The sequence below is a fragment of the Bos indicus genome, chromosome 24, assembly GCF_029378745.1.
Source record: "Bos indicus isolate NIAB-ARS_2022 breed Sahiwal x Tharparkar chromosome 24, NIAB-ARS_B.indTharparkar_mat_pri_1.0, whole genome shotgun sequence".
Taxonomy (NCBI): Eukaryota; Metazoa; Chordata; class Mammalia; order Artiodactyla; family Bovidae; genus Bos; species Bos indicus.
This window is the reverse complement of record NC_091783.1, coordinates 41,253,128-41,265,871: the sequence shown is the minus strand read 5'-3', so window position 1 is coordinate 41,265,871 and position 12,744 is coordinate 41,253,128. Positions and strand designations below refer to the sequence as shown.

The 12,744-nt window shown below is 43.2% G+C and overlaps 1 protein-coding gene across 6 annotated transcripts in view; it reads right to left on the bottom strand.

The window, feature by feature from the left end:
- Positions 1–12,744, bottom strand: part of PTPRM (protein tyrosine phosphatase receptor type M) — a 666,464-nt gene that overhangs the window by 76,597 nt on the left and 577,123 nt on the right. For all 6 annotated transcript variants that reach the window (XM_070778532.1, XM_070778534.1, XM_070778533.1 and 3 more), the window contains one exon: positions 7,150–7,237. In XM_070778532.1, the coding sequence (XP_070634633.1) occupies positions 7,150–7,237 (88 nt within the window). The remainder of the gene's footprint in view (positions 1–7,149; positions 7,238–12,744) is intronic.

Here is a 12,744-nt window from a genome sequence, read left to right as displayed (position 1 = left end):
AATTGGGAGGCATGTTTCTTCTTCCATTTATGATTTTACGCACCACTTCAATTGTCTACATAGTTTGCACTGTCTTAGGAATCAGAAAGAAAACAATAAAAATCTGTTTTTATTGCTCAAAATAAAGCCAGCAACGTCAAGCCATAGAAAAAAGAGATTTGAAGGAAAGAGAAATAAAATGTTAGCAGAATTTGAATTTGCTGGGTGAGGTGCTGGCCAATTTCCCCCTCTTTACTGCACACATTTTCTTGACTGTGTACGAATTGTTTTTCAATTGGAAAAAGAAACCTATTTAGCCATGGATGAATGGAATAGGATCAAACTCCAACTAATGTTTATATAATAGCCACAACTCAATGTTACCCCATCCAGAAGGGTAATAAGCTGCCATTTTGAGAAGCTTGATCTGCATCAAATGTCTGTGCCATTCCTCTAAGTTCTTCCCTGTTTACTACATGAAATAGGGCAAAAAGATATTTTTGGTTAAGAGATAGGTACATTAAGACTTGGTCATAACAAACCATTGCTTACTGCTGAAAAATTATGATCTGCTTGTACTTTCCTGCGTGTATGTCTGCATGCGTGTATTTATGTATGTGTGTATATACTTATGGCATGAGTATATATACATGTATATGTATACACATTATGAATGTGTATGTATGTATTTATGTGTGTGTATATACATATGTATTTATGTGTGTTTATATATGTATGTATGGGTGTGTATGTGCTCAGTCACATCCAACTCTTTGAAGCTCCATGGACTATAGCTTGCCAGCTTCGTCTGTCCATAGATTCCCCAAGGAAGAATACTAGAATGAGTTGCCATTTCCTCATTCAGGAGCTCTTCCCACCCCAGGGATCGAACCTGCGTCTCCTGCATTGGCAGGCGGATTCTTTACCACTGAGCCACCTGGGAAGCCCATGTATGTATGCACTTGTGTGTACATAAGTCAGTCTTATTTGTGTATCTGTGTGTACACATGTACACACACACATAGACACACCATATATATGTGTATATATGTGTGTTTATGTGTATATATGTCTGTGTGTGTGTGTGTGTGTGTGTGTATGACTGCCTTTGCACATCAGAGGCGGGGTCATTAGAGATTTAAAGCAGGTCCCTCAATCCCTAAACCACGTTATTTATGCCCTTTTTATCAAGTAATATTATGTTTAAAACACCTCCATGTAGCTTCAAATATTTTAACATTTTCATATTGAATACGATGGATCTGGGTCACAGCCTTGCAGCTGGAACCTGTAAGTGATTAGCTGTTACTGCAGCGGCAGAGATGGCGTCTGTCACTACGATCTTTCATCTCTAACCAGTTCTCCCCTTCTGCTAAATATTGATGACATGTTTAAGGCAAACTGGAATCACGATGATCTAAGTAACATTTGCCCTCTGACAGGAGACTCAAAATTAATTTTAATTATTATTGATTGCTGCAAATAACAGCTTTGCTCTCCCAGTGGATACATCCTGCCAAGGGCAGGTGCTGTACTGGTTTCAAGGTACAAGAGGCAGAGGGGCCGAGGTAACTGAGAAGAAGTGCTGGGCATCCTGCCACCCCTGCCCCCTGCTCCAACCTGGGGTCTTTGCCATTGCCCATTAGGGGGTGGGGGGCCCAGGTCCAGCCATACAGGATCAGGGTGAGAAGAAGGAGCTCTGAGCTGAGTGCTGGAGGCTCCGTGCGGCTGTGGGTTTTGTGTTGCTCACTTCTTAGTCTTGCCTTGTGCCTGACTTTTTTAACTGAGACCCTCTGTCAGGGATGCCTACTCCTTTCAGGCTCCTGGCAGATCCCTTGACTCTAATTTTATTTTGCCTAATTTTCCTATAATTTATCCTTTTCTTTTCTACATGTGTTCGGTGGGTGTGTTTCTGTCTTACTCTCATCTGCTGGATTTTTGATGCTGGATGCTCTCCCAGTACGGAGAAGGCAATGGCACCCCACTCCAGTACTTTTGCCTAGAAAATCCCATGGGCGGAGGAGCCTGGTGGGCTGCAGTCCATGGGGTCGCTAGAGTTGGACACGACTGAGCGACTTCACTTTCACTTTTCACTTTCATGCACTGGAGAAGGAAATGGCAACCCACTCCAATGTTCTTGCCTGGAGAATCCCAGGGATGGGGGTCCTGGTGGGCTGCCATCTGTGGGGTTGCACAGAGTCGGACACGACTGAAGCGACACAGCAGTAGCAGCAGCAGCTCTCCCGGTGAGTCTTATCCTTCTAAACTCACCTCCAACTCTCTCTCTCTCTCCTTCCCTTGTTTGCTTTTACACCTAACCTGGATCGCGACAGTAGTCTGTCCCTCAGAAGTGACACGGGGACTGTTGGAGTCGCTCCATTAGCAGGAAGAAGCATGCTGATTTAAGACAAAGTCCTGGGGATGTGCAGCCCTCTGCACGGGCCACAGAGACGAGATTGCTGGTAAGGACCTGGGCGGGACAGACTGGGTCTCATTGTCCTCTTAGTCACCTCACAAAGCATGGGGACCCCGAGTGCAGATGAAAACTAGACCTCAGAAGGGCTCCTCTTCACGTGAGAGTCGAGGGTCCCCCACTGTCAGGGCTGCACCCCCTTCCCCTTCCCCACCCACCCCAAGCAGCTGTGGGCAACTTCAAAGTAGCTTTGGGCTACTCCCCACCTTGTGACATCCTCATCTTCCTAGTACTAGACCCCCAGCCGGCACCACGCTTGCCCCGCCCCTCTGTGACACAGGCTCCTTTGCACATGTCAGGGCTTTTGTCTCAGTAGTTCTCACTATTAAAGCCCCTCTAGGCTGGGACCAAGGCCCTCCACGCCCTCCACGCTTCCTCCACAGACAAGCTGACAACCACCAGTCCTTTGCCTGAAGATTCACTACTTTACATCTCTTTTGGGTTCCAGGCCTGTCCACATGGCTGCCTACTTGAAACCCATCTGAATATGTCAAAGGCATGGCAATATGTATTTGGATTAAACTCACAAGCTTTCCATGCTACCCCTGAGCTCCAAGTCACTTTCCCTTCCAGGGTTACACAGCTTGTAAACGGCCCGTACTTCCGTCTGTCTATCTGTTCGCTCACCCATTCTCCATCCACCCAAGTCAGGAATACAGGAGCCGCTTCTGACTCCATGCCTTCCTGGAAGCCATCTATTTCTTCTATTACATCATGTCGTATCATATCATATCCTCATCCTACCATTTATCTGCACATCTATCCATTATTCTATCATCTATTCAGTAGAAGTATAGTTGATTTACAATATTATATTACTTTCAGGTATATAAAATAGAGATAGTAAATCAATATTTTTTATAGCTTATACTCCATTTAAGCTTATTATCAAATATTGGCTGCATTCCTTGTGCTGTATGTGACATCCTTGTAGTTTATTTATTTTATACTTAGTAGCTTATACCTCCCAATTCTCTACCCTGTCCTGCACCTCCCTCCTTCCTCGCCCCCACCCCACAGGTTGTTCTGTGTATCTGTGAGTCTGTTGCTGTTTTGTTATATTCGTTTGTTTTATTTTTTAGATTCTACACATAAATGAAAATATACTGCATTTTCCTTTCTGACTTATTTCACTTAGCCAAATACCCTCTAGGGCCATCCAAGTGGCTGCAAATGGCAGAGTTTCATTCTTTTCTTCTGACTTGCATCTTATTTTCTCAATTGTAATTGTTAGTCACAATTAAGAACTGCTGAGATGTGTTATCGTAAAAATACAAAAAATTTAAATTTGACTCTTTGTGAATTCTCCAGGCCAGAATACTGAGTGGGGAGCCTTTCCCTTCTCCAGGGGATCTTCCCAACCTAGGGATTGAACCCAGGTCTCCCACATTGCAGGTGGTGGGTTCTTTACCAGCTGAGCCACAGGGGAAACCCAAGAATACTGGAGTGGGTAACTTATCCCTTCTCCAGCAGATCTTCCCAACCCAGGAATTGAACCGGGGTCTCCTGCACTACAGGCATATTCTTTACCAACTGAGCTATCAGGGAAACCCAATTTAAAAATTAAAAAAGATAAAAAAAAAAAGAGTGGAATGAAAAAAAGAACTGCTGAGAGTATTAGGAGGGCTCTGCTTGTGTGTCTGTATGCATGTGTCTGTGTGTGTGTCAATGGTGGAGGGAGTATTCGTTTATACTTGGAGGGGCTAGCTCAGCAAATGTGTAAATAAGGGAAAAGTTCAACTTACTTAAGAACAACAGCCAATAAACAGTTTTTAAGCATCATTAAAACCATTTTATATGCAAACACTGTTGTAAAACAATGAATGTGATCATTAAAGCACTTTTATGTTCTCTGAAAAGCAATAACAAGAATCTCCAGGACCCATTCCCTGAATCCCCCAATTCCTCATCCTAGTTAGAGTGCTATTCCCAAAGCCTGGGCTCCCTGGAGCAGGCTTCCCAGCCAGAGAAACTGAGTTTTCTACAATCACAGGATTTCTTAGGGTGAAAGGGAGATGTAATACTCTTCTCTATGCCTTTAAAGAAACAACCAGTATGAGTATATACATTAGAGTGATTTAGGGAAGTATTTTTATTCTTCAAGTCCTCCTACAACACCAACAATATCAAAGATTCATTTTTGCTATAATTAAAAACATGTGTGTTAGTTGCTCAGTCGTGTCAGACTCTTTTCGACCCCATGGACTGTAGCCCAGCAGGCTCCTCTATCCAAGGGATTCTCCAGGCAAGAATACTGGAGTGGATTGCCATTCCCTTCTCCAGGGGATCTTCCAAACTCAGGGATTGAACCTGGGTCTCCCGCATTGAGGCAGATTCTTTGCCGTCTAAGCCACCAGGGAAGACTGATTAAAGACATACAGAGTCTCAGATGAAGCAGTTCCAAATGGTGATTGTCAGAAGGGTGCTCAGCATGGCAGTGGCTTCATCAGACCTACCGCGGAGCTCAGGCTGAATTGCCCACACCCCCAGTGAGGGGCTTCCCAGGTGGCTCAGTGGTAAAGAATCTGCCTGCCAATGCAGGAGACGCAGGTTCAACCCTTCGGATGGGAAGATCCCTGGAGGAATAAATGGTAACCCACTCCAGTATTCTTGCCTGGAGAATTCCATGGACCAAGGAGCCTGGCTGGATACAGTCAATGGGGTTGCAAAGAGCTGGACACAACTGAGCAGGAGCGCAAGCCCCCCAGTGAGACAGTGCTCAGATGTGAGTTCCAGCACCAGACTGGACACGCAGTATCAGACTCCTGCTAGCTGGGGTGGATGAACAGTGGCATCTAAAAATCGGCAAACCCTATTTTGGGAGCCCTAATAGTCTTTTGTAGGTGGTCTAAGTGGTTAATGTCTCAGAATGTGCCAGTGTAGATGCTTACAGACAATTATATAAACAACCAGACAGTTCTAGAGGGATTCTTTTTGAAGGCAATAAAAAACTAGAAGAAAAGGTAACCATTTGTAACTACAAGGAAACGGCAACCCACTCCAGTATTCTTGCCCAGGAAATCCCATGGACGGGGAGCCTGGTGGGCTACAGTCCAAGGGGTCACAAAAGAGTTGGAGATGACTTAGTGACTGAACAAGAAGAAGGATGAACTTGTACAACATTATTATGCTGAGTGAAATAAACCAGACACAGAAAGAAAACCCCAGCATGATCTCATCTGTATATGGAATCTAAAAAATGTCGAATCTATAGAAACAGAGAGTAGAAGGGTCATTACCAGGAGCTTGGGAGGTGGGGGAACAGCTTTGATGGGGGTTGCTGGTCAAAGGGGACAGAGTGACAGCCACACAGGATGACTAAATCTAGAGAGGAAATGTACAGCATGATGACGAGGGTTACTAATACTGTACTGAATCCAGAAATTTGTCAAGAGAGTGGATTTCAGGTGCTTTCATCACACATGAAACATGACAACTATGCGAGGGGACGATACTGTACTTCACTAGCTTGACTGCAGTCATATTTTGCTATTCATAGATGTGTAAGTCACCATACTGTGGCCTTCCCTGGTGGCTCAGTGGTAAAGAATCCACCTGCAAGGCAGGAGCTGCAGGAGACTCAAGTTTGATCCTTGGATCTGGAAGATCCCCTGGAGAAGGGAATGGCAACCCGCTCCAAGATTCTTGCTTGGAGAATTCCATGGATAGAGGAACCTGCTGGGCTACCATCCATGGGATTGAAAAGAGTTGGACATGACTTAGCACATTCACTGTGCTAAGTGACACTGCTACAGGATCTCAACCGTCCCACCAAGAAACATTAACCCAGGCAGGTGAAATCTAACTGCACTTACACCATCAAGCAAGCTAATACATCGCTCCCTGGGACTACCTGAACCTTTCAAATTTGTTCTCTTATAAATAATAGGGCTGGATGGGCTAGGTGCTTTGTATTTCACACTGGTAGTGTTTGTTCTTTAAATTAACGTATCTTTAGAAACAGCATTAATTCTGTGAGTACCCTGTTGGTACTCGTGTGGCTTTGAGCAGTGCAATGCAGGGATGGATGGCTTCAGCCCTGGAAGAGGGAAGCTCATCAATCTACCAGGCCTCTCCGCATCGTTACGGAACATTAATGAGGCTGGGCTCAATTTAAGAACCGACTGAGACATTATGGATTGGTGGCATTCCGCTTCATGGGAACTGGGAATTTCTGAGTTATCATCTCAGCTCTGTTGCTAATGAGTGTTGTGATACGGGGACGATCATTTAACTTCTGCATTTCAGTTTCCTGTCCTCAAAATGGGGCTGTTACTGACCTCCTTATCCCAAGTGTCCCAGGATTAATGAGCTCGTGTCTGCTGAGAGTCCCGGGCTCCTGGCATCGAGGCGTGCTTCGAGTTGTTATTTCTATTCCTTCCCAAGAAGCAGCTGGGAATCATCAGATCTGTTTTGTTTACTCCTTCCAGAATGCATTTTCTTAGCATTTGCACATTACCTAAGTTACCCAAACTTTATATCTAAAAGTAAAACCAGTCCCACAGCAAGACACAGGGACGTAGCGGGGGTATTTAGGTAGCTTTTCTTTTCCTTAAGGAAAAGCATCACACCAGCTTTTCCGGCGAGATGAAGGCAGTAATTGCACTGCAAATTCTCGCCGCATGAGGCCGGTGGTCAATCTTAGCAGATGTGAAAAGAAAGTTACATCACAGTGCAATGATGCTGTCAACACTTACAGGCAATAATATTCCCATATCTGTTCTTCATTCTGTTTTCATCTTTCTTAGCAGAGTCCCATGGTGCAGACTGCCCTTCAAAGAAGCTCTGGAAGAAAGAGAAAAGTGACATGACGAATTACAATTCGGTGCAGTAAACAAACGCAGGGATTTTAACGACGGAGGGTGTTCTTAAAAAATGTACGAGGGTCAAGGAAGGAAAAGAATGTTCACAGGAAAGAGATAATGGATTATTAAACTACTTTATATATTAAATATTTAGGTTTTTTTGTTTTCCTTTAGTTAAAATGTTACAAATATGGATGGGGACTGAAGAATAAGCCCCCAATTCATCTGTAGGATGTATTAAAAATGGCTGGGTGTTTATCTCTATTGTACTTGAATCTTTAATAGAGAAAATTTAACATTTCTTTCAACTTCTTAATTATGTTATCATCCTTCAGTGTTCTCCTATGGGATATAAAGATATCATTTTTCTTCCCAATTGCAAACTGAAAGATTTATTTTTGGTTAAAATTGAAAGTAGGTAAGCTAAGACTTCACAACTTCAAGCTTAAAATCCTCTAAGAACTTCTGCCAGAGTTTTCCCTTCATTTGCAATGGAGCTTAGATGTCCATTTATTTAAGGATTTGGCATTATTAAGCCCAGGGTCTTTAATCTTTGGGTTAGTAGTCAGATATACATTTTTCCATTCAAGTTATAATGAAAATGTCCTCTGCTATCAGCTGACATGTGAAAAAAAATCTGGGATTTTAGTTTCCACTTTAGTCCACATTCTGTTTCACCTTCATGTAGTCGACGATACGAGGAAGTGTTGGGAGGAAGGATGGTAGCGAGCAGCATTTGGTGACACTGATCTGTTGTTTCTCCTGTACCTACTTTTACATTTCTGGCAGCAACTGGGAAAGAAGAGATGAGCAGGAGGAAGACGTGAAGGCAGAGCAGGTGCCTGAAAGCATTGTACTGAAACATTCCAGGGCCAGAGCACGTGCTGCCAGGAACTCACATCCTCAAACACACCTCAGGGCGGCTTCCCAACTTCCCTCTTTAGAGCAGAAAGCTCCTTTCCGCTCCCTTAATCTCCATCCCCCCAGAGCATTTGGCCATCTTGGCTATTTACCCCAGTAGCTACTATTAAGTGATCAGTCTGGGGTTCAACGGAAACAATTTATGATCCCTTTTCATGGGTCCAGTTGTGTCCGATCAGTTGAACTGCTCCTTAGTACGATTGTGGTGGGGACACATCTGCTCACAGACCCCATGGCAAACAGTTTTTAGTGATGGCTGATTTACGATGTGGTGTTAATTTCTACAGTATAGCAAGGTGACTAGTTATACACATTCTTTTTATGTTCTTTTCCATTATGGTTTATCTCAGAATATTGAATCTATTAATAGTTCCCTGTGTTATATGGTATGACCTTGTTGTTTATTCATTCTGTACACAACAGTTTGCATCTGCTAACTCCAAACTCCCAGTTCATCCCTCCCCACTCCCAATCCACTCAGTATAATCCTTAGTTGCATTTGACTTGCTACAGATGACATTATTTTGTTCTTTTTCAATGGCTGAGTAGTATTCCACCGGAGAAGGCAATGGCACCCCACTCCAGTACTCTTGCCTGGACAGTCGCTAAAGAGTCGGACACAACTGCGTGACTTCACTTTCACTTTTCACTTTCATGTATTGGAGAAGGAAATGGCAACCCACTCCAGTGTTCTTGCCTGGAGAATCCCAGGGACGGGGGAGCCTGGTGGGCTGCCGTCCATGGGGTCGCACAGAGTCGGACACGACTGAAGCGACTTAGCAGCAGCAGCAGCCGCAGTATTCCACCATATATATGTATATATAAACATATACAAATATGTTTATATATTTCTTTTTTATCCATTCATCTGTTGATGGACATGTAGTCTGTTTCAATGTCTTGGCTACTATAAATAGTGCTACTATGAACGTAGGGGGTGCATGTATCTTTTTGAATTACAGTGGTTTTATCTAGGTATATGCCCAGGATTATAGTAGTTTTGTCTAGGTATATGCCCAGGTATATGCTGGCTAATATGGTAGTTCTATTTTTAGTTTTCTGAGGAACCTCCATACTGTTTTCCAAAGCAGTTGCACCAACTCACATTCGCATCAACAATATTAAATTGCCCATCTAAAATTAAGGTATCTTAGTCACAGTCATTGTTGACTCCTCGTTATCTTAATAGTTTTTACATTGTATTTATCATTTTGAAAAAAATCATGGAGGCAGACAAGGATTAGATGAACTACACACTAAGAGCTGTATTAACAGATTCAGAGATTCAGGAAGAGAAGGGGTGGCAGAGGATGAGATGACTGGACAGCATCACTGACTCAATGCACAGAACTCTGAGCAAACTCTGGGAAATGGTGAAGGACGGGGACGCCTGGAGTGCTGCAGTCCATGGGGTGGAAAAGAGGTGGACACGACTTATCACTGAATAACAACCACAGATTCACAATGTATTCTGCTACTGAAGGGTAGGATGCCATGCAATGCAGGGCAAAAACAAGAAAAACATGTTAAGGGTTATTAATAAATTAAATCAATAATACAGTAAAATCACGAGTTAATTCCATCTAGAACAAGACCATTATAGGATAAAGGATTTATTCAGACATGTAACTTCTGTTCCTCCATAAAATATGCATTTAAAATAGCTTCAGGGATTTAAAAGTCATCCTCTTTTTCTGAATTGTGTCATTGTTATTCTATGAGTGACAGTTATTTTACCGTTGAGTAATGACTATTATTTGACTTCCCTTATGACATTTTAATTCTATTAATACTTTGAGTCTGTCGCGATGTAATTACCAATTTCATTCCCCTCTGCCTTCTCCACACGTGTGAAACTTTTCACTTTGTTTTTTTCACGGGAAGATGAAGAAGGGACCTGATTCTGGGAAAGACCCGGGTGTCTTCCAGGAGATCCCTGGCTACTAGTTAACTCACCACAGGATAAGAGATAGACAGATAGGAGGGAGGCAACTATGGCACAGGGAGGAGGCACTGGCTCCATGAGTACAAGGAGATGCTCTTGGGCCATGGGAGGCAATGCCACCCTGAGCCACTAATGCCAGCTCCTCCCCACTCTTGACAGACAGATGCTCTCCTGTGGAGACAGCGCTCACATCACACTTGTGTTTCTTTAGCATTGGTGGTGATCACAGGAATTCCAATAGCCCTTGCTTTAAAAAAAATTTATTTAAAACATTTTATTTTATATTGGAGTATAGTGGTGTGCTGTAGTCCATGGGTTCCTGAAGAGTCAGACATGACTGGGCAACTGAATAACAACAGGAACGTAGCTGATTTAGCAATATTGTGTTGGTTTCAGGTGTACAGCAAAGCGATTCAGTCATACATATACATATGTCTATTCTTTTAAAAATTCTTTCCCTCATTTCCCCATTTATCAGAACATTGAGCAGAGTTCCCTGTGCTATATGGCTGGTCCTTGTGGGTTATCTATTTTAAATATAGCAGTGTGTACATGTCAATCCCAAACTCCCAATCTATACCCCATCCCCCAACCCTTCACCCCTGGTAACCATAAATTCTCATTCTCTAAGTCTGTGAATCTAAAAGTTATCTTAATTTGGCTGTTTTCGTGTACCTGGTGACCAGGAAACAGACAAAAGCAATGAGATGATAACCAATCTCCCTGCACTTGAGCTCTGCATGCTTTTACAAGGGTGGGGCCCATGCTCTCCATCTCCCAGCACTGACCACACGGGTAGGGGTATCGATAAGTGAGCAGGATGAAGAGTCCATTGCCTTGACTAATATTCATGAGAACGGCAGCCATGGAGGACTGCCTTCCTGATTTATGTTGAGGATAGGAGAAACAGAGAGACCTTACCACAGACCAGCTCATCACAGACCAGCCCGGGTCAGACCTCAGTGCTTCCTGACTATAAATCCATGGTTCTTCCAGTGCCCCTCCCAACAAGGACTTTGGAGGGGATAACAGTTAAATCCACACATGACCAAGGACTGCTTTCCAATCTAGGCCATATCTCCTTGTCTCTAAATGAAGGTTTACAACAAGAGAATATGAGATGTTGAATTGCTTCCCCAAAACAGGAAATTTTAACTCCAGGTATAATGTGGTTGTCACAGGGAAGGGATAGCAAGAGTGAGACAGCAGAAGTGAGAGTTCTTGCCATGAACCTTCCAGCTTCCTATCCAGGAATAATATGAATAAGTTTAAGTGGCAAGATGTATTTTCTTTAAACAAAAGCAAAACAAAGCAAACCAAAAAGCTGCTTCAAGGAAATGATCAGATGGCTGGTGCCACCCATGCTCTCCTAACTCGTGGATTTGCTGACCGGGTCTAGCATATTCTGGCACAGTTTTGCTTCCAATTACGCAGCCAATCTCCCCCGGAATTCACTCATGATGAAAACCATGTGTTCTTGTCTTTGGCTTGTAACATCAGTAATATACCTAATGGGGAACTCAGAGAGTACAAAAGGACTTTCTAGATTGATAACTTGGCTTTGTTTCTTTTTGTTATGGAGATGATCATTGTAAAAATTTCTAAGATGGACCCAGTTGTAAATGTCACTGCTTTCCATTAGCGTACATTTACAAAATAGTTGAGAAAATATTTACCTTAGACTGGATTCCCTCTTATTCCTGCAGTAGGATGAAAGTCAACTTTTTAAATTTCTACTTAGAAAATAAAACTTTGTCTGTAGCTCTAGAGCCACTTGGCATTCAGAGAAGCTGTGACATGAAGATGGGTCTTTGACAGTGAGTCCCTGGCTGCCTTCCTGGCTTGGGAAGTCTGAGCAAAATAATAACCAGGGCAGAAATGCAGGTCATCAGGGACATGGAACACAGTTTCCTGTCTGGCCCCCAGCGAGGCCCAGCATAGATCTAAGACTCCAGAGGCAGATGTGGCTCTTCCTCCAGGCTTTGTCTTCCTGAGGCACCGAGCCTTCTGACTACTCTGTGACATACCACTTTTTTTTTTTTTTGCAGACCATGAGTTGGACAGATAGCTGCTAATAAACCCACTAGTGAAATGCGCCCAAGGAAAATTAAGTAATTTTGCTACACAATCATTCTACTATGTCCTTTTTCACAGCCCTTTTGGCTTCTAAATATCTTCTAATAAATGAAGCAAATCGACACACATTTTAGAAGATTTTCTGCTGGGCATTTTTCTTGGGGGTAAGAACAAAAGGTTCTTTGGCTATCTCTTTTATCTGCAAGGAGGTCAAAAGTTGTACGTGTTCCAATAAAGCTACATCAACTGAATCACTGAATGCTTTCAGAAGAATCCTACTTGGAACCAGTCTTCCTGAGAAGGAAGAAATCACATCGTTTATGAGGCTCTAGAGAAGAGCTGCTCCCCTCACATTTACTGGAAGGAAAGCCAACCAGGTTTTGAATCCTGCAGTGGCTGAGATAGAGAGAGCTTGGGTTCTTGACGAAACACGAGGATTCCTGAGCACAGGAATTTTGGGGGCGATACTCAGCTTACCCACCCTGAAGTTTACATTTAAGTACAACCTTCAAATCCTCCTTAATCTCTCCAGTCTTTGCTTGACT